At 64.3% G+C, this 17,899-nt stretch overlaps 1 protein-coding gene across 2 annotated transcripts; it reads left to right on the top strand.

Annotated features, from left to right (window-relative positions):
- The first annotated feature begins 2,593 nt into the window (after positions 1-2,593).
- On the top strand, positions 2,594-17,750 carry VSTM2L (V-set and transmembrane domain containing 2 like). Of its 2 annotated transcripts, none has more exons than XM_068700494.1 (4): positions 2,594-2,873; positions 12,238-12,407; positions 13,485-13,535; positions 16,425-17,750. In XM_068700494.1, exons 1-4 carry the CDS (start codon positions 2,765-2,767, stop codon positions 16,734-16,736), a joined length of 642 nt encoding a protein of 213 aa, XP_068556595.1. In that variant the 5' UTR covers positions 2,594-2,764; the 3' UTR covers positions 16,737-17,750. The 2 variants fall into 2 exon arrangements, with proteins under 2 accessions (XP_068556595.1, XP_068556594.1); XM_068700493.1 differs by having other exon boundaries at positions 2,595-2,873; positions 13,482-13,535.
- The last annotated feature ends 149 nt before the right edge of the window (positions 17,751-17,899 follow it).

Genomic DNA, 17,899 nt, shown 5'->3' with positions numbered 1-17,899 from the left:
CCGTCAGAGAGACGAGCAGCCCGCTGCGCTCCCCGGAGTGCAGGGTGCGAGGCAGCCGCTGGCACCCAGGCTTGATTCCCCCCGCAGGGCTGTGCCTGCCTTCACCCCCAGCTCTCCTGGACGTGCCGGGTGCTCGCAGGACCCCTGGCACAAGGAGCAAAGTGAGAGGGTGCCGAGGGGCAGGGGCGGCTGCCCCCTGCCTCCAGGATCCCTGCCTTGCTTAGTGCCCATCGGGTGCCACCCAGTTCCCACTAATGGCACCTCTCTGTCCTCTTCCTCTCGGCCAGCTCTGAGTCTGAGTCTGGACTTCAGCATAATTCACGAGGTGACTCCCAGCACCCCAGCAGCTGATTCGTTATATTTTGGATGCTGTAAGCAGAAGGTGCAGCTTCATTTCAACCTGAGCACGCGTGGCCAGGGGAAACACACACGCCTGTCCCAGGGGTGCAGGAGCCGTGTTCCCCAGTGGGTCTGCACCCCGCTGCTCTGGAAGCGGTCACTGCATCTCCTGTTGCAGGTGCCCACCGAGCAGGATGGGTGGCGTATGTAAAATTAAATAGCAGGCAGCAAACCTGGCATGAATGGAGATAAGGAATGCTTCATCCTTGAGAGCAAGTCCCTGGGCGTGTTCCCCTGGAACAGGAACCCTGCAAGGGAGTTGTGAGCTATTTTAGAGAAACAGCAGACATGCAGATAACACCGATTCATGCAGCGAGCGCCAGCATCCAGATAGCCGGGGAGCCGCTGGCTCTGCTCTCGTTCAGCCTGTGAGCGCCCTTCCCTCCTCTCCGTTTCAGACACTCGGGCTCATCAGGGCTGTGTGGCTGCAATAGCAGACAGCAGCTGGTCTGGTCCTTCTCACTGATGAATTAAAATTGAGGAGGAAAATGAAATCTTCCAAGTGTGCACAAGATGCGAGGACGCTTGGCTCTCCCCTTTCCTCCTTCTGCTGGGCCAGTGCACAGAAGACTTATTGTCAGTTCATCATCCTGCTGTGGCGGCAGAAAATCAGCTGGAAATGGAACTTAATTCCGGCTCTGCAGCTGGAGATGTTCCCAGCTCCGAGAGAAATTTATGTTCTCCTTGCTTCCTCGTGGTGTGATTTAAATGTATTTGATTATACGAGGGAAGAATCCTGGCAGGGTTCTGTTGGGGTCCCCTAGTGGGCTGCTGATGGGAAGGAAGGTGGGAAGGTGAGCAGGGACCCTGGGCTTGTGTTGTCTGACCCGCAGGGACTTGCTGCCTGCTTGGCCTTTGCTGCTTCGTCCTCCTGCACTCGACTCTGGGCCTGAGGGACCCTGCTGCTGCCCACCCCCCCCAGGGAGATGGGGCTGGCGGTGGGGCTTGGCTGCTCTCCCCCTGAACGTGGCCTTGGAGGGGACAAGTGGCCTCCCAGCCCCTCCTGCCATCGGCCGCAGCCCCCTCCCAGCACGGCAGGGGCTGTCTGGAGCTTTTCTGGGGGGAAGCCCCGAGCCCCCTGGTGCCCCTGCACTTGGGGTGTCACCAGCTGGGACCCTCGGAGCCGCCGGCTGCGTGGTGCCAGCAGCCCCGGCTCATCCAGCACCGCGCTCTCCTTCCCCCCGCTTTTAACTCTAGAGGGAGTAATGAACTTGAGCAGAGATCAATGCTCTCTGGTCTGCTCTTATGTGGGTTGGATTTTGACATGCGGAAAACGCTGCACACGTAGAACTCCTTTAAAACTATTGATTTGCAGCCAGCCCCCGGCAGCGCAGCCCCCGCCGCGGGGCGCCCACCTCTGCCCACGCCGACCCCGCAGCCCCCGCCTGGCGGGGCCCCGATGTGCAAAACGCTGCTGGAGGAACCCCGCTGGGGGCAGGGGGAAGAAAAACCGTCGGGGTTTTCAGGTCCAATTTGAAGAATCTCTTTGTAGCCAGCGTCTGTCTCCTTGTGGCAGGAAACACCTGAAATAATCTGATTTTGGCTGTTTATCTGGACAGCAAATCCCCCTCCCATGGCCGTGCGGTGCGCAGATAACATCGTGCGGGGGGGGGCTGCGGCTCTGCCTCCCTGCCGGCGGTGCAGCTCCGTGCCCAGGCAGAGGGGCGCTGCCTGCGGGCTCCTCCTCGCGTTCCGTGCTGTTTGCCCCAGGGGGGGGCATTGCAGGGGGCGCGGCCCCCCCGGCCTGGGCCTGAATCGGATCTGCCACAGGCGGGGGGCGGCGCCCGTGGGCTCGGGTTGGGGGGGGTTTGGCCTCAGGTCTGCAGGGCTGAGAAGTTTGGGGTCGTGCCTGGTGGGGGCGAGGCTGCCGGGGGCACCCCGGGAGCGTGGCTGCGCCCCCGGCCCCATTCCCCACCCGGGGGCGGCTCCGCGAGGGGGGGGGGAGGCCGGGCTGCGGGACGCGACCCCCACCCAGCGCGTGGGGGCAGCTCCGTGCCGGGGGGGGGGGCTCCGGGCCGGGCCCCGCTCCTGCTCTGTGCCGGGAGCCGCCCGCGGTGGGGGGGGTGCGGGGGGGGCGCGGGGAAGCCCCCGCGGGGCCGCGCGTGGGGCGCGTGGGGCCCGGCCCCGCCCCGCGCACTTTAAGAATGGAGCGTGGGAAAAAACTTTGGGGGTGTGCGCGGGGCCGGGATCCCTCCGCCGGGCGGGGGAGGCTCCGGGCGAGCCGCGGCACCGCCTCGCCGCGCGGCGCCCTCCGCGCGAGGGAAGAGCTCCGCAGCGCGGCGGCGCCGGGACCGCGGCGCAGCCCCGGGGACAGGGCTCGGCCCGGCGGCGCCGCCGCCCCCGGGACGGACGCGCCCGCGGCAAGATGGGGGCCCTGGCGCTGGCCCTGGGGATTTTCCACTACCTGGGGCTCTACCTGCAGCTCGGCGCCGCCTCCCGGCACCCCCCGTGGGACGCCCCGGCGGCGGGCAGCGGTGAGCGCGGGCGGCGGGCACCGGGCACCGGGTGGTGGGCACCGGGTGGCGGCTGCCCGTGGGGGGGGCCGGCGGGCACGGAGCGCTCCCGGGGTCGGTGCCCGGCGGTGCCGGTCCCCGGGGCTCGGTCCCCGCGGTGTCGGCCCGGGGCCGGTGGCGGGGCGGGGCGGGTCCTGCCCGGGCTGCGGGACGGGGCCGGGGGCCGGGGGCCGCGCCGGTGCCGCGCTCCGCCACCGCGGGCAGCGCCGCGTCGCGCTCCGTCGCGCCGGCGGCTCCGCGGAGCCGGGAGCTGCGGGCGGCCCGGCCGAGCCGGGGCTGGGCTCCGCTGCTCCGCTCCCCGGCACCCGGGGGCGGCCCCGGCCCCTGCCCCTGCCCCTGCCCCTGGCGCTGGGCGGCGGAGCCCGGGGGCTCGGCACGGCGCGGCCCCGCGCACGGCGCCGGGTAAGTGCGCACCCCCGGGCATCCTCGTGCACATCCCTGTGCTCAGCTCCGTGCATCCTCGTGCACGGCTCCGTGCACCTCCCGCTCGGCCTCGTGCGCCCCTCACAGCAGGAGCGGCTCCGCTGCTGGCTCTGGCCGGGGGGAGCCCCTTCCTGCAGCCCCCGAAGTCTGCTCTAGCGCGGGGGCACCCCCAGCTCCGGGGTGCGGAGCAGGTGACGGGGACACCTCTGAGGACGGTGCCGGGACCTGCCTTCCTCCCGCCGTGCTGACACAGGAGGGTTTAACCCGAGCCCCGGCGCTGTGACCGTGGGCTCTCTGCGGGAGCTCCGCTGCGGGGTCGCCGCCAGCCCCACGGCGCGGCTCTGGAGCAGGAGGCGCACGGGAGCTGCTCCCTGCCCCGAGGAGCCTCCAGGCAGCCCCTGCCCCGCGGTGGCTGCGCCGTGCCGGGGCTGCGGGGACGCCGCGTCCTGCAGCAGTGCGGTACGTGGGCCGGCAGTCACCTGCCTGCGCCGTGCGGGAGGTTTGCCGTTTGCCTTTGCACCGGTGGGGTAAAGGCAGGAGGATTTCCGGACCCACCAGCCCGGCATGCCGGAAGGAGATGTGGGCGAACAGCCTCCATTATCCTCTGCTGCTCCCCTCAGAAATTCAGCAATAGGCGAATAAATAGTGAAATGGTCGCTGCGAGGAAGAAGGGAGCAAAGGAGAAAAATATTCTGGTAGGGTAAGTGCACTTTGGAGCCACATTACAGCTTTCAACTACGAGCAGTTCTGCAGCAACTCACTTAATCACAACAGAAACCTTTATTAACGATACTGAAAAGCAGTGAGTAAGTGGGTCATGTATAATAAGCCATTTGTGTTCAGTAGGTGAATACCAATTTGATAAAAGCTGTGTGCTGAAAACCTGTATAAATTGCTGTTTAGCAGATTGCAGATTGATCATCGCGTTGCTCGCTGGTGCAGCTTTCCCTGGCGGCGGGGCCGGGGTGCGGAGGGGCTGCATGGGGCCGGGCAGAGCGGGGCTGCCGGGGCCGGGCAGCTCCTGCTGGGCTCTGCTGCAGCCGCCCCAGCTGCCTGCCACCATCTCACGGAGCCTCTCCCGTGTGCGGCCCGGCTGGGGGTGCGCTCGCTGTTACCTTTCCCTTGGCCCCAGATGCGGGGAGGGAACCGAACGGACACTCGGCGGGCATCAGGGGCCGCTACGGAGACCTGCGCCCAGTGGGTGAGGCCGACTCCTCCACCCGACGTCCCCGCAAGCACGAGCGATGCGTTTCCAGCTCACATGGCAGCGAGAGCTGCCCTGGGAGGGAAAGGAAGTCTCCGTCAAAGAAAGTCCTTTCCCCGTCCCCACGGCAAGGGCTCTGCCCGCAGCCAGCCCCACGGCCCCCAGGAGAGCAGCGGGCAGCAGCGCAGCTCCCCGCCGCCCCCGCGAGCCGCGCTCCTCTCCTCGGGCTGGCTCCTTCAATTATTCATGCACCCCGGCGCAGACAGTGTGTGCGCGCTGGGCTGGCGCCATCGGCTTTCAAACCTGCGCCGGCTGGGAAGCGCCAGCCTCCTTCCCAGCCTGTCTGCTCCTGGAGCGGGCAGGGAGCCGCTTGGTAAGCAGCTTGCATTGCCGGGGAGGAGGATCCTGTCTCCTTCCTCGCATCGTTTGCAAGTGCGAGCGTCTCACCATCAATAACGCTGCTAGTTGAATGGCTGAAGGCTGGAGGGAGCCGTGCCCCGACTCCCCGGGGTGCTGCCCTTCTCCTTTGTCTCACACACCAATGATTATTCTATCAATTACTTTCATAAACACTTTGCATTGTGCTGGATTTTTTCATGCTTCCTGGTGGGAATACTCCATCCGCTGTGTTTTTCCTGCTGCTGTTCGTGCAGTCATTCAACGCAATTACTTCTGACACCTCTCCTCATCAAATGTCTGCGCTTTCTTTTCCCTTGAAGAAGGCTGACAGACGATGGGCCAGACACTGGGAATTATTACGTTAGGACGGTGACAGCCAATTTTAATCATAACGCTCCCCGGGAGCGAGGCAGCACACCAGAGCGAGCAGCCGGTGCGTTCGGCAGCAGCGCTGGGGCCGTGGGCAGGGCAGCGGGGCCGGGGCGCAGGGGTGGGGGCACGGAGCTGGAGGCTCCGCTTTGGCCCCCTCCCGGCACCTGCTGGGGTTGGGGCTCTCCCACCTGGGGACCACCTTGGGCACTGCTTTGGGTGCTCTCCGTAGCGCCTGTGTGGGGTTACGGTTGGTGGCACAAGGGCTTGGGGGCGGTCGCTGTTCCCCAGCCCATGGGTGCAGGGCCCTGGCTGTGTCCTGCACCCTTCTCTGTGGCCGTTTGCCTCGGCTCAGGTTTGGCTCCCGCCTGGCTGCCCACATGCGGTGGGACACGGGTGGCTCTGCCACGTGTCTGGGGGTGCCGGGCGTGAGGCCTCGTGGGCTGGGGCTCCAGCTGCGCCCGGCTCTGCCCGCCTGCTCCCAGTTAGCGCACAGCAGCCGGTGCCTTGCCCCGCTGGAGATCTCCCCCCGGCAGATGAGCACCGCAGGCAGGTGATGTCTGAAGGACAGGCTGCCAAACGCCGCCTGGGGTCCCTCGGGGAGCCATAGTAACAGGCCAAGCCTTTTTTTTTTTTTTTTTTTTTTGCCACTTATGCTATCAAATAACTGCTCCTCCTCATTCCCTTTGGGAGCGAATTGTCTGAGAAACATTACTCCACTCAGCAATCCGAGCGCAGAAAGTCCCCTGCCTGCACACGGCGCTTGCCCAGCGCCGGGGCGAGCGGGGCTCTCGCTGTCGGCCCCTCCTGTGCTGCAGGAATGGGGGCTGCGGGCTGCAGCCCAGCCCCCGGTTGTCAAATATTAGAAATACTCGCAGGTTTCAAGGTTAATTCAAACTCCCTGGCAAGGTGAGCTCTGGCCTGATCACAATCACAAAATTAGTTGGATTTTTTTTGTTGTTTTTAATTTACGCTGCAAAATTGAGGTAATTCTGCTGCTAATATGACAGTAAATAGCGGCAGAGAAATGGCTCTGCTGTGCCCACGAGCACGAGCCCTCCCTGTCCCCAGGCAGTGTCCGTGGGGCTCCAACCTGAGCTCCCTTGGCAGAGGGGCAGGTGCAGAACCGCCCGAGCCACGGCTGCGTCCTTTGTGCTTGGGGGGGGAAAGCTGGCCCCGGGCTGGGGGTCGGTGTTGCTCTCCCTGCAGCCTCGGGGCAGGTTTCAGATCTGCAGCCAGAGCCAAGGCTGGGGGGGAGCTCCGGGGGTCTGCAGGAAGGGGGGGGGGGCGTCCGTGCTGGCTGCAGCCGGAGCTGCTGGCCCTGCGCTCGCTGTCACCGGCCATCACACCGCTGTTTGTGCACTGTTGTTTTTTTTTTCTGTGATCTGGTTTTTGACCAGGGGCCAGCATCCCTGCGCGCGGGCTTATTAGGAGGAGATTCATTCATAGATCTGAATGGGCAGATGGGAACAGGAGGGCGATTTTCGGTCCGATCTGCATAGAACAAGCCAGAAACCGGGTGTCCCTGGGGGCACGGCGCGGCGAGGGCATGGAGCAGGGCATGGAGCAGGGCATGGAGCAGGGCATGGAGCAGCATCTGTCCTCCTGCAGGGCAGCGTGCGGGGACGTCCTGGTCCCCCGTGACCCCTGCACAGGCAGCCTGCAGCGGGGGTCGGGAGGCCCCCTGGCACCGCGTGGTGGCTGTCGGTGACAGTGACACGATGTGGGCCAGGAGGGACGCGGTGACCTGGGGACCGGGCAGTGCCCGTGGGCTGCTGTTGGCTCTGTGCAGCCGCTCCTCCTGCAGCAAATGGGGCATGGGGCAAAGCCAGCCCCTGGAGCGGATCTGGGGAGCCGGCTGGGCTCAGGGTGGGGTTTGCCACTGGCGTGCCAGCGGGCAGCATCCCTGGGGAGGGCTGAGTGCCCAGGGTTGCTGTGGCCAAGCCTGGGGCCGGTTTCCTCCCAGTTCCTCCCAGTCCTGGCCCCTCAGGGCGCTCCTGCTGCAGGGGCGCGAGGAGGGGGCGGTGGGGGGCGAGGATTATCGGGAGAGCGCGGCTGAGCTGGCAATTAGTGCTCCGAGTGTCTTGACTCACCGAACCATAATAAACCATGAATTATGACTCGGAGCTTTGTGAAGAGAAAGAATAAGCCACACTTGATCGCAGCCCAAAACACAATAGCGGCAGTCTGGGGGAGGGGGCGGGGGCAGCAGCAGCGGCTCTCGCAGTGGTCCCGCGCCCCCCGCACCCGGTCCCGCGCCCCCCGCACCTCCCGCATCCTCCCCTCCCTGGGGGCTGTGGTTCCCCAGCCTCATCCCCCAGCCCCTTTCCCTCTGCTTCTCCCTCCCACGCCTGCTGTGCCATGGCAGGATTTGGGGGCGATGCTGCCCAGACCCCCAGAGGTGGGGGGCTCGGGTGCTGAGCGGGGGTGGCTGCGGGATGGGGCCGGCTGCTGGTGCTGGTTGTGCCCCCCCTGCCCGCAGCCTCAGCCCAGCTCTTGCTCAAGCCCTTGGCCCCAAATCTTCATCGCTTGCCCCTGAGTTGGTTCCTGCAGAGTTTAGGGTGGCCCCAGCCCCGTGGGCTGAGCCCTGGGAGCTCGGGGTGGGCAGGGAGTGGTGCGGGGCTGGTAGGGGGGGGTCGGCCCCCATGGAGGGGAGCGGGCGCTGGAGCCGTCCTGCCCCTGGGGCCACTGCTCCTGCTGCTCCCCTGCTGCTCCCCTGCTGCCGGGGGCTGTGTGGTTCAGGGGGGTAACTCATTCACAGGGCACTAACCAGGTAATTAATACGCATTTGCAGGTACCCGATACCTATTTAACCACCCGTGGGTGCGTGTGTACACAAATATCACCCTCCTGCATGCCCACGGGGCTGCCCCAGCCGGGTCCCCACAGGACCTGACCGCGGTGTGTCCCTCCTGTCCCCGGTCCCTGCCGTGTCGGTGGCTGCTGGGACCGGCCCTGGGGTCTCTGTGCCTCCTGGTCCCCCCCCCTGCCCTTTTCCTTGGCTCCTGCAGAGCTGCTCCCCCCAGGTCTTTCTCCCTTTCTGCTCGTGCCCCCCTCGCCCAGGGATGCCCCTGCCTGCTCCGCACCCGTGTGTTCGGCGAGGCGTTACGAAGTGACCCTGGCAGGCTCCTGCAGTGCTTGCCAACCTGCAGGTGCCCCCAGGTTATTCCCCCCCCTCCCTCCATTGTCCTCCCTTATCTCTGCGATGCTCCCACTGCCCCCGGGGGCTCTGTCCCCCGGCAGCCCCCACCCAGCCCCAAAGCCAGGAGTGGGCTGTGGGTGCCCGGGGCTGGGAAAGCCACAAAACCCATGGGCATCTGGGGGGTCCCCATGGAGCAGAGAGCACCAGGGTGAGGGGGGCGCAGGGTCCCGCGGTCGCTTCCAGGCACCCAATGTGGTCATGGCCTCGCAGCAGGGGCCCCGTCCTCAACCCCCCCTCCTGTGGAGGCGGCCACGGGGCCGGATCCTGCCCCCGTGGGGAGGGAGCCGGGCAGCTGCCATAGCTCCAGTTTATGAGAGCACCAAGCTGTCCCAGCAGGCGTTTTCAATTCCGTTTATCTGTGTTTCCCCATTGAGTTCATTTTATTTCCCCTGATTTTTGTTTCCTGGAAGATTTATCGATCCTGATTTTCTCAGTTTATGACAGGTAGCAGGCCATAAACCACGCGGAGCCGTGAGCCCATTGCAGTCCCCCTCCCTTTGTCTGGGAGGACGCGGCGCCAGCGCCAGCGGAGGGGAGAGGGACGGGGCTGGGGGCTGGGGGCTGGGGAGGGGGCAGGGGGCTGGCGGGGGCCGCAGCGCTCACAGCCCTGTGTGCGTGGAGCAGATCTCTGCTTGTCCCTGCCGTGCTGGGGCTGTGGGGCCAAGGGGAAGGAAGGAGGGTTCGGTGTGGGGCTGCCCCATTGCACAGCCCCCTGGTGCCGGGGGCTCCTCTGCCTGGCCCCCTGCAGGGGGGCAGCGCTGGGGCCGGTGCGAGCCCCACGGAGTTGCGTCCCCGCTGCCCTCACGGTGCCCTTGGTGCCCCCACCACCACAGGGGGTGGTTTTGGCCACAGTGCTCTGTGGGGGCACTCGGGCACCGGGTGTGCTGAGATGCAGGAGCCCTGCTCCTTGCAGGGGCATGGCACGGGCTGGGGGAGGCTCTGTGCCGCCGTGGCCACCCTGCTCCATCCGCTCCCTGCCACCAGCTCCACCGTGACAGCCCCGTCACTGCTCGCCTCGGAGGGTCCCCAAACTGTTCATCACTTTCAGAGGCCATTGAGAAGCGCAGGAGCCAGCTGCCAATTCACTGCCTGATCAGAAGGCCCCATGGTGAGGCTCAAAAACCCCCAGAGCAGTGGATCCGAGGAGATGCCTGATCCCAAGCAGGGCTGCGACTTTCTGGCCTGAGCCCCCAGCGCTACCTCTGCTCCCCTGGGGTGTCCCCGGAGATGGGAGACCCCCGTGGGCTCTGCCTGCTTCACGGGGCTTTGCTGTGGCACTGCAGGGGGGGATGAGGGGCTGGGATGTGCGGGGAGGTGTCCTCACCTCCCCTCGTGCTGTCAGACATTATTTGTGTCCTGCTTCTGCTCCCGCTGCCGTCGCTGGGTGCTTTGTGAGCTGTGTGCTGCGAGCCCCCAGCTGCTGCTCATGGGGTGCATGGGGTGGGGGGGGGGGAAGGCTCCATCCCCCGGCTGGTGCTCCTCCTGCTCATGGACCAGGGACATCCCTGCAGGACCCAGGGGACCCCCGGCACTCAGTGAGGATGGGGCCATGCTCGGTCTCAGCTTTGGTCCCAAACCCACTCCAGTCCATTCTGCTCTGTGGGTTTTTAGGGTTAGGGCAGAGACGCGGGGCTGGCCGAGGGGTGCAGCCAGCCTGCCCGCTGCATGGGGCCTGCTGGAGCCCAGCTCTGCCCTGGCAAAGCAGGGCCCCGACCCCTCCTGGTGGCAGCAGGAGGGGTCCTGGGGCAGGGGCTGCAGCCCTGGGGTGGGGGCAAACACCTCGGGCAGGGGGCCCTGGCAGCGCCCACCTGGGTGTGGATGCGCTTCGGGGAGGCCGAGCCCTGAAGTTAATTAATACGTAGCTTCCCAATTAAAATCTGAAAGAAGGAAGGTGCATGATTCCATCAAGCCTTTTCTCCGCTCGCTGCCAAATTCCCGTCCGTGGGAGCTGATTTTAATTGTGTTCCGAGTAATTCAGCCGTGGGCTGCAGACCTGGGGCCGCCCAGCACAAAGCCAGCCCCTCAGCCTGCAATTAATGCCCTGCAGGCTGCCTCCATGCGCAGCCGGGGAGATGCAGGGGGGGGACGAGGGCGCGTGGTGCCTGTTGGGGCTGCCGTGGGGGTCAGGGGGTGTCTGTGGGACCCCGGCGCTGGGGAGGGGGCTGGGGGTCAGGCGGATGCAGCACCTGTGGGGTCAGCTCCTTGCTGTGCCGCGCAGTGTTTAAATAAAGCCATAGCTGGGGGTCAGGGAAAGCCTCTGCCACCACTGTGCAGGGACGATGTGACCACGGGGTGACCACAGCACAACCACGGGGTGACCATGGGGTGACCATGGCACAACCATGGGGTGACCACGGCACAGCCACAGCCAGCGGTGGGGCCTGGCCCAGGGGAGGGGTCCCATGGGGGGCTCTGGTCCTGGTGGGCTCTGTTCCGAGGCGGGTTCCTTGCCTCGTGCCGGCCGTGCCACGTGTCGCTCTGCAGCCAGCGCCGGGCACTCGTGCTCTGTGTGCGACCCCAGACCCCGGGACCGCGTCCCCAGCTCCTTCCTCCTGCAGGCCCTCCTGCACGGCGCCCGTGCGTCCCCTGGGACCAGGTCCTGTGCGAGCGGGGGCAGCGGGAGCAGTGCCGGGAATTCAGCTGGGAGAGCGGGACGCTCGTTAAGCCCCTTATGCTGTGTATTTTCCTCCGTTCCCCCGCTAAGATGGATTAAAGGAAAGCGATAAGTGTAAGGGATTTCCATGCGTCCAGGGGGACGGAGAGATATTAAAGGTATTAACTTTTCTGTCTAGGCTGATAATAATTCGTTTTCAGGCGGGATCGGGACTCGGTGAGAAGCCCTGGGGAGCTGTGCGCCGCTCCCCGAGGGGTGGGTGCCCTCTGGGCACACCCAAGGGACCCGTGCGGCAGCTGGGAGCTGGCAGCACCGGCAGCACGTGGCACGGGGAGGGACAGATCCTGCTTGGGGCTGGGTGGGGGCACGGTGCTGCCCCCTCCACGTGCACTTGCCCACAGGGATCCTGGGGACGTGGGCGCCTGGGTCCTCCTTGCGCCCAGCCCCGCTCCGGAGCCGTTTCCAGCAGGACCAGGGCCATCCCAGGGCAGTGTGTGGGGGGGCTGGCAGCCCCGGGTCCAGCTGTGCCAGCTCTGGGGGCTCAGCCCCCATCCCCACGCCGTGCCGGGGAGAAGACGCCGTGAGAGGCGCCGCAGATTGTGACAATAACATTTCCCAGTGACCTGCACGCTGGGGCCGCCTTTACAGAGGAACAATAATCTCTCCAGAGAAGATGAAAAGAATTCTAATTACATCTCCAAACAATATTTGTTTTGAGAGAGGAAAGCAAACCATATGGCATGTGGGAGACTGTTTGGGGGCCGCATTAAACAAGGATTTGTTTTTCATTTATGCTCTGATTTAAGCGGAGATGCGCTCACGCTTTATTTATTTACTACCTCTTGCAGGCGCGTGGGGTCCCGCGCCCGCTCCATGGCAGGAGGGCACCGTGGGCATGGGGTCACCCGGGGGGGCTCCCACTGCCCTGGGCTGCCCTGGGCTGCTTCGTGCAGTGCTGTGGGGCTGGGCTGCTCGTGGGGGGGGAGATGGGGATGGCAGCAGCCACCCCTGCGTGGCAGGGACGGGTCCAGCGAGGAGCTTGGTGGGGCCGTCCCCTCGCCACTCGGTGGCACCGTGCCCGCAGGCACCCACCCCCCCGCTGTGCCCCCTGCAGCCCTGTTCACCGAGACCCCGCACGACATGACGGCCCAGGCCGGCGAGGACGTGGAGATGGCGTGCTCCTTCCGAGGCAGCGGCTCCCCGTCCTACTCCCTTGAGATCCAGTGGTGGTACGTCCGCAACCACAAGGACTGGACGGACAAACAGACGTGGGCTTCCAGCCAGGTAATCCCCCAGCCTGCCTCTCCCTCCCGCTGCGCACCACAGCCCTTCCCCACCCTGTCCGCAGGGGTTGCCCAGTGTCCTGTACTGGTGTCCCCAGTGCCTCCCCAGTCTGCACAGCACCGGGGCACCTCCTGCAGGGGGTGTGCAGCCCCCATGCCGAGGGTGCTCCGCAGTGGGAGCGGGGCAGGGCTGTCCTGGTGTCCTGCCCCAGCAGCCATGGGGCCAGATGGCACATCCCCGGGGATCTGACATGGGGTGGGGGGTAGAGGGGTGGTCTTTGTGCTTCTGCCTTCGCCCATCTCATCACAAACTTGTTCTGTCGTATCCGTCCCTGCATCATCCCCCACCCGCCTTGTTTTCCCCCATTTCCATGTATATCGGTCTTGGCAAACAGCTGTCTCTTTATTTCTCTTTCTGTTCACACAGAGATAAGGGCCAAATAATGGAAAGGCAGCTTTAGGTATTTTAATGAGCCTTTATTATTGTGTCTTTGGCAGAGCTGCTGCCGGCATTACCATAAATCGAGAGGCACGGGGCAGGGGCAGCGGGCATGGGGCGGGGGGGGGCAGCGTGGTGGGACCCCAACTCCTGCACCCTGCTCGCTGCTGCCAGCTCGGGGCTCCCCTGGGAGCACTCACGGCGATCGGGGCAGGCGCTGGGCTGTGCAGGAGGGGGATTTTGGGGAGAGGCCCCCCCGCAGTGGTGATGCTGCAGCAGGCAGGGCTCCAGCCCCAGCCTCGGGTGGGCTCATGGCCACTGCTGGAGCTGGGCTGTGGTGGGGGCGAGCAGCCCGGCCTCCCTGTGCCCCCACACCCCTGCCCTCCCCGCTTGCCCCGTGCTGCCCACACGGCTCCATCTGCCCGGGTTCTGCCCAGACACCCCTCGCCCTCCTCCTCCTCGCTCGGGGCTGTGCAGCCGCCGTTCGCCCACCTCGGCCCCTTCCCGGCCCAGCCTTTGAAGCTGGGCTCCTGGCGGAGGTGGGAATTGCTCTGATGGCTTTTCTCCCTCCTTCCAGCTCAACTAATGCTTTTTCTCCCCCTCTCCGGTCTCCCTCCCCCATCCCTCTCTTCCCAGCAGCTAAAAGCATCGCAGCAGGAGGAGGCTGGGAAGGACGCGACAAAAATAAGCGTGAGTTTTGATAATGATTCTTGCAAGGACTTTAATCGAGGGCACAGCTGTAACTTTTCCCCAGAATGCTGGTGCTCAGAATTGCACAGACCTGCTGGGGGTGGGGGGGCGGGGGCTGCTTTCTTTGGGGGTTTTGTCTCTCTCTTTGCAAGGGCCAAGCTGCCAGAACGGTGTGCTGGGGGCACTGGCACAGCCTGGGCTGGGTCCTGGGGCGTCCTTCGGATGCGATTCCTGTAGGCATCCGAGGAGCAGGTTTACACTCAGGAGAAAATAATCTGATTTACTCCCCGGATTAGCATTCCAAAGCCATTTAGGCTCATGTGAACAGAATGAGAAGACACTAATTAGTTAAATAAAATAAATGCTCTCGGCCCCTTTGCTGTCGCACATGCGCCCTCGCCGGCCGTGGCTGCCCTGGCTGGGTGGCACGGTGCCGTCCTCGCCACGGGGCAGGGGCAGGGACAGGGACAGAGCTCGTGGCCGGTGTCCTGCTGGTTCCCCTCTGCCCCTGCCCCATGGGCGAGGAGGGGTGGCTGCAGCAGGCACCCCACGGCCAGCATCAGCCCCTCTGCCCCGGTGCTCGTCCCAGGGCAAGGACAGAAAGTGCCAGGGCAAGTAGAATGCCAAAAAGCTTCGTGATTTAGGGCATTGCCTCTCATTTCTCATCTGTGGGGATTAGCACATGTAAATTCTATTGCCGGTAATGAATTCCCCAGGGAGACAATATCCCCTTTGATCTATTTTCTTCATTGCTTCCCGAGGTTTGAGCCCCCATTTGTCACTTTTCTCATGATGGGCAATGTAACGCTCCCAGAATTAATGTCTAAAGCCCAGCAGGTGCCTTCAAAATCCCTCCCTGGGATTCTCTGGCTTGCTCTCGTGCGCAGCTGAGTGCTGATTGCGACCAGGAGCAGTAGTTCAGCCCCTTTTTGAAATGAAAATCTTCCAGCCAGACCCGAGGTGGCCGCCCAGCTCCTGGGCTGGATCTGGCCCCGCCGTGGAGCTGCGCACACCGACCCCTTGTGCCGTGGGGTGCCGGGGCTGCCCGCTGCCCTGAGCATCCCCAGCAGGTGTTGGGAGCAGAAAGCTTTGCTAAAAACGTCTGCACCACATGGGAGAGCAGCTCTTAGTCCTCCCGCACGTGCTGCCCTGCTCCCACGTGGGTCCTTCTGCTCCTCCGGGTGAGAATTTCGGGCCGCCCCATAGCTTGGCCACCCCACACATCCCGGGCAGAGCAGCCATGGGCAGAATGACCTGTCCGGGCATGGGAGGGGAACAGGGCCAGGGCTCCTGCTCAACTCCGCCGTCGCATTTTTTCAGCATAATTAGGCAGTTAATTACATGCGGGAATGTAATCAATGCATGTGCGTGTGCAGCTATGATTTATTTCGAAGCGCAATGGGTGTGATGCTTCTGCTGTTTGCTTCCAGATCAAGCCACCAGGGAGAGGCTTGAGATTTAAACTATTCTTTTGGTTATTTTAAAAGTCCTTGATTATTAAATGTTTACAGAATAAGGAAGATAAATGAACAAAGGCAAGACAACACCACAACTGGTTCTGATAAAATGCACACGACAGACAAAGAGGCAATTGACTGAAAACAAACAGCAGCGTAGTAAAACAATGCAAAACAATGTAGATCCCATGCAGAAACCATCACACTAGGCACCCCTTGGCCATATTTTACCCAACAAAACATACTCAGTGGGGTATCAGACAGCCCGTTACCAGCTCACCTCACAGCAACAGATATGGGACAGCACGTGCTGCCCTGCAGGATGGTGCCGTGGGACATCCCTGCGGGGTTTGAAGCTAGCCCACCCTGCTGTGGAGCTCCAGAGCCCGAGGTTCTGCTGCCCCAGTGGCATTTTGAGGGGCTGGAGCAGCCGTTTGCTGCGCAGTAGTGAACACACAGTCCTGGCTTTGTCGTTTTTCTCCCTTTCAGTCCTTTACAGAACAGCCTGATGTTTGGCCAGTCATTCACTGGGGCTGCAGGGAGCGGCCGTGTGTCCGTCCTGGCCCTGCTGTGGAGCACGGGTTGTGTTGCTCTGCTCACAGCTGGTGGAGCTGGGAACATTACAGGCAGCCATAAAATTACCCAGCCCGTTATGATTCAGCCACAGGACGAGGCTCGCTGACCTGCCAGGGCACTGGTTGCGCTGGCCGACTGCAGTGCCAGCGAATGGGGGGGCTCTTTTATTAGTTCCAGGTTTCCCAGCCATTAACTTCTCAGTGACTCCTTGTTCCACTAACACAAAGGTTTTTCTTGAAGGTCCTCTCGCATTACGTCCTTGGTTCTCTCACATGCTCTGTACCACGGCCTTGTCACCCCAGTGCCCTCGTGGGGCTGGTGCTGCTGCTCCTGCCCTGGTGCTCCCCCCCCCCCGCCTCCTCAGCCAGGAGTTTGTGACTCTTTGGTTGCGTCTCCCAGCCCAATTTCTAAACACCATAAAATCTTCAGCTAACAAATGCGGTGGCAAGTAGAAAAATGGCCTTTGCCATCCAGTGTGATTATAGGGAACAGAGCCAGGGGCCTCAGGGCGGGTTATAAATCTGATTTATTGACCTAACCCAAGAGCAGCCGCAGCTCTGGCTAGTGAGTAAGTCTTAAATTTCATTGGGTGATAAATACTGAGAGCGAATCAATTTGGTAGAAAAGCTAATTAGCCGGCGTGGTTCCGCATCGATCTTCGAGCCCCGCTCACCCGGGCGCACGCTGGGGATTTCATCCTATTGTGACCGAGGGCTGGGGCTGGGGGGGGCCCCTTCGGCCGTCTGTGCTCACCCAGAGGGACCCAGCACACGGCGTCACGGCACGGGTGGGGGCTGGCACTGCGGGGGCACCCAGGGGCACAGGGGCTGCCTGACCCCCGTCTGCTCCGCCGCAGGTGGTGAAGGTGGTCGGCAGCAACATCTCCCACAAGCTGCGGCTGTCCCGGGTGAAGCCGGCGGACGAGGGGACATACGAGTGCCGGGTGATCGACTCCAGCGACGGCAAGGCGCGGCACCACAAGGTGAAGGCGTACCTGCGGGTGGAGGAGGCGGGGGGCCTGGGGCACCCCCAGGACACCCAGCTGCGGGGCGCCCCGCTCCCGGACCCCGCTGTGCCAGGCTCGGCCCACGCGCACCACCACCACCACCACCACAAAGCCGGGAAGGAGCTGAAGAAGCGCTCGGTGGACGCCTCCTGCGTGCTGTAGGCAGGCGGTGCCGGGGGGGACGCCGGAGCCCCCCAGCCCCCGGACTCAGCGGAGCCGTCGAGGGTCCTGTGCCGCTACCAGAGACTGGCCCCACCGCCCCGCATCGCCCGCTGCCCCCCGGGCCCCCTCCTCCCATCGCCACCACGGTTTCTTCCCCCACCCCGTGGCGTGGCGGTGCCGGGGCTGGAGCACGGGAGCAGGACGGGCACACTGGGGCCCCCAGCTCACCACCGGGGCTGGGACCAGTGCCAGGGCCGTGTGCCCACACATGGCAGTCCCTGTCCCCGCTGGCCCCACGTGGGGCAGCCCCCCTGCTGCTTGCTGCCGCCCGCTGCACTGCGCGCCCCGGCTTTCTGTCCCTGCCCGCAGGAATCCTCCACTCACCCCCTTGTGCTTTGCAGAGCGAACCCCATCCGTTTCCCCGTAGGAGGCCCAGTTTAGTTGCTCTTTTCCAGCCCCACAGCACATCTATAAGTTAGGGCATCCATTCTTAGGGACTGTATATAGCGCCTCTCCCTCCCCTGCCTGTCCCAAAGCTGCCCCAGCACGTCGAGGCCTGAGCTCAGCGGAGGAAGGACGGCACGGCACGCTCCCGGCACGCTCCCGGCACGTTCCCGGCACGCTCCCGGCACGCTCCCGGCATGCTCAGCCGTTGGCCGTGGGGCTTGGGGAGTCCTGGGGCCGGAGCTGGCCCACCCCCGTGCATTGCTGCCCCCTGCCCTCCGCATTTCCCGGGGGAAGCGGGGGCTCACAGCCAGCCCTGGCTGCCGCTGCTCCATCCCCAGGGCTGCTGCCGCCTGTGCCCCCAATTCCTGTCCATGCTCCCCTCCCACCACACTGCCCCGTGCCCCTCACCCGGCTCGGGGGCAGGTGGCAGAGTCCGGCCCCCATGGGCAAGTTCTGCCACTGGGGAGGGGGCCGTGGAGGGGAGAGGGCTGGGGGCTCCCTGCTGCCCTCGCCCCCAGCCTGCACCCCCAGCTCCCTGCAGCTAATAAAGCTCCTTAACAAACCCTGCCTGGGTCTCTGTCCTTGGGGGGGCAGGGGGCGGTGGTTCTGGCACTGTCTTGGGGAAAAAAAAGGAGCCCAGCTGGGGCTGCCCTCGTGCTGCGCCCAGGTGGAGCCGAGCATCAGGCACGCAGCTGGGGCTCGGTGTTAAAGGGAGG

This window comes from Anas acuta, chromosome 16 (genome assembly GCF_963932015.1).
Source record: "Anas acuta chromosome 16, bAnaAcu1.1, whole genome shotgun sequence".
Taxonomy (NCBI): domain Eukaryota; kingdom Metazoa; phylum Chordata; class Aves; order Anseriformes; family Anatidae; genus Anas; species Anas acuta.
Note: the sequence above shows the minus strand (reverse complement) of the source record. Positions and strands in the feature narration are given on the sequence as shown.

Bases quoted from the DNA above. Each gene is read 5' to 3' on its own strand.
- VSTM2L (XM_068700493.1), top strand. From the start codon at position 2,765: ATGGGGGCCCTGGCGCTGGCCCTGGGGATTTTCCACTACCTGGGGCTC. The intron at 2,874-12,237 runs GTGAGCGCGGGC...TGCCCCCTGCAG, and splicing joins CGCCCCGGCGGCGGGCAGCG to CCCTGTTCACCGAGACCCCG. The intron at 12,408-13,481 runs GTAATCCCCCAG...CTCTCTTCCCAG, and splicing joins AGACGTGGGCTTCCAGCCAG to CAGCTAAAAGCATCGCAGCA.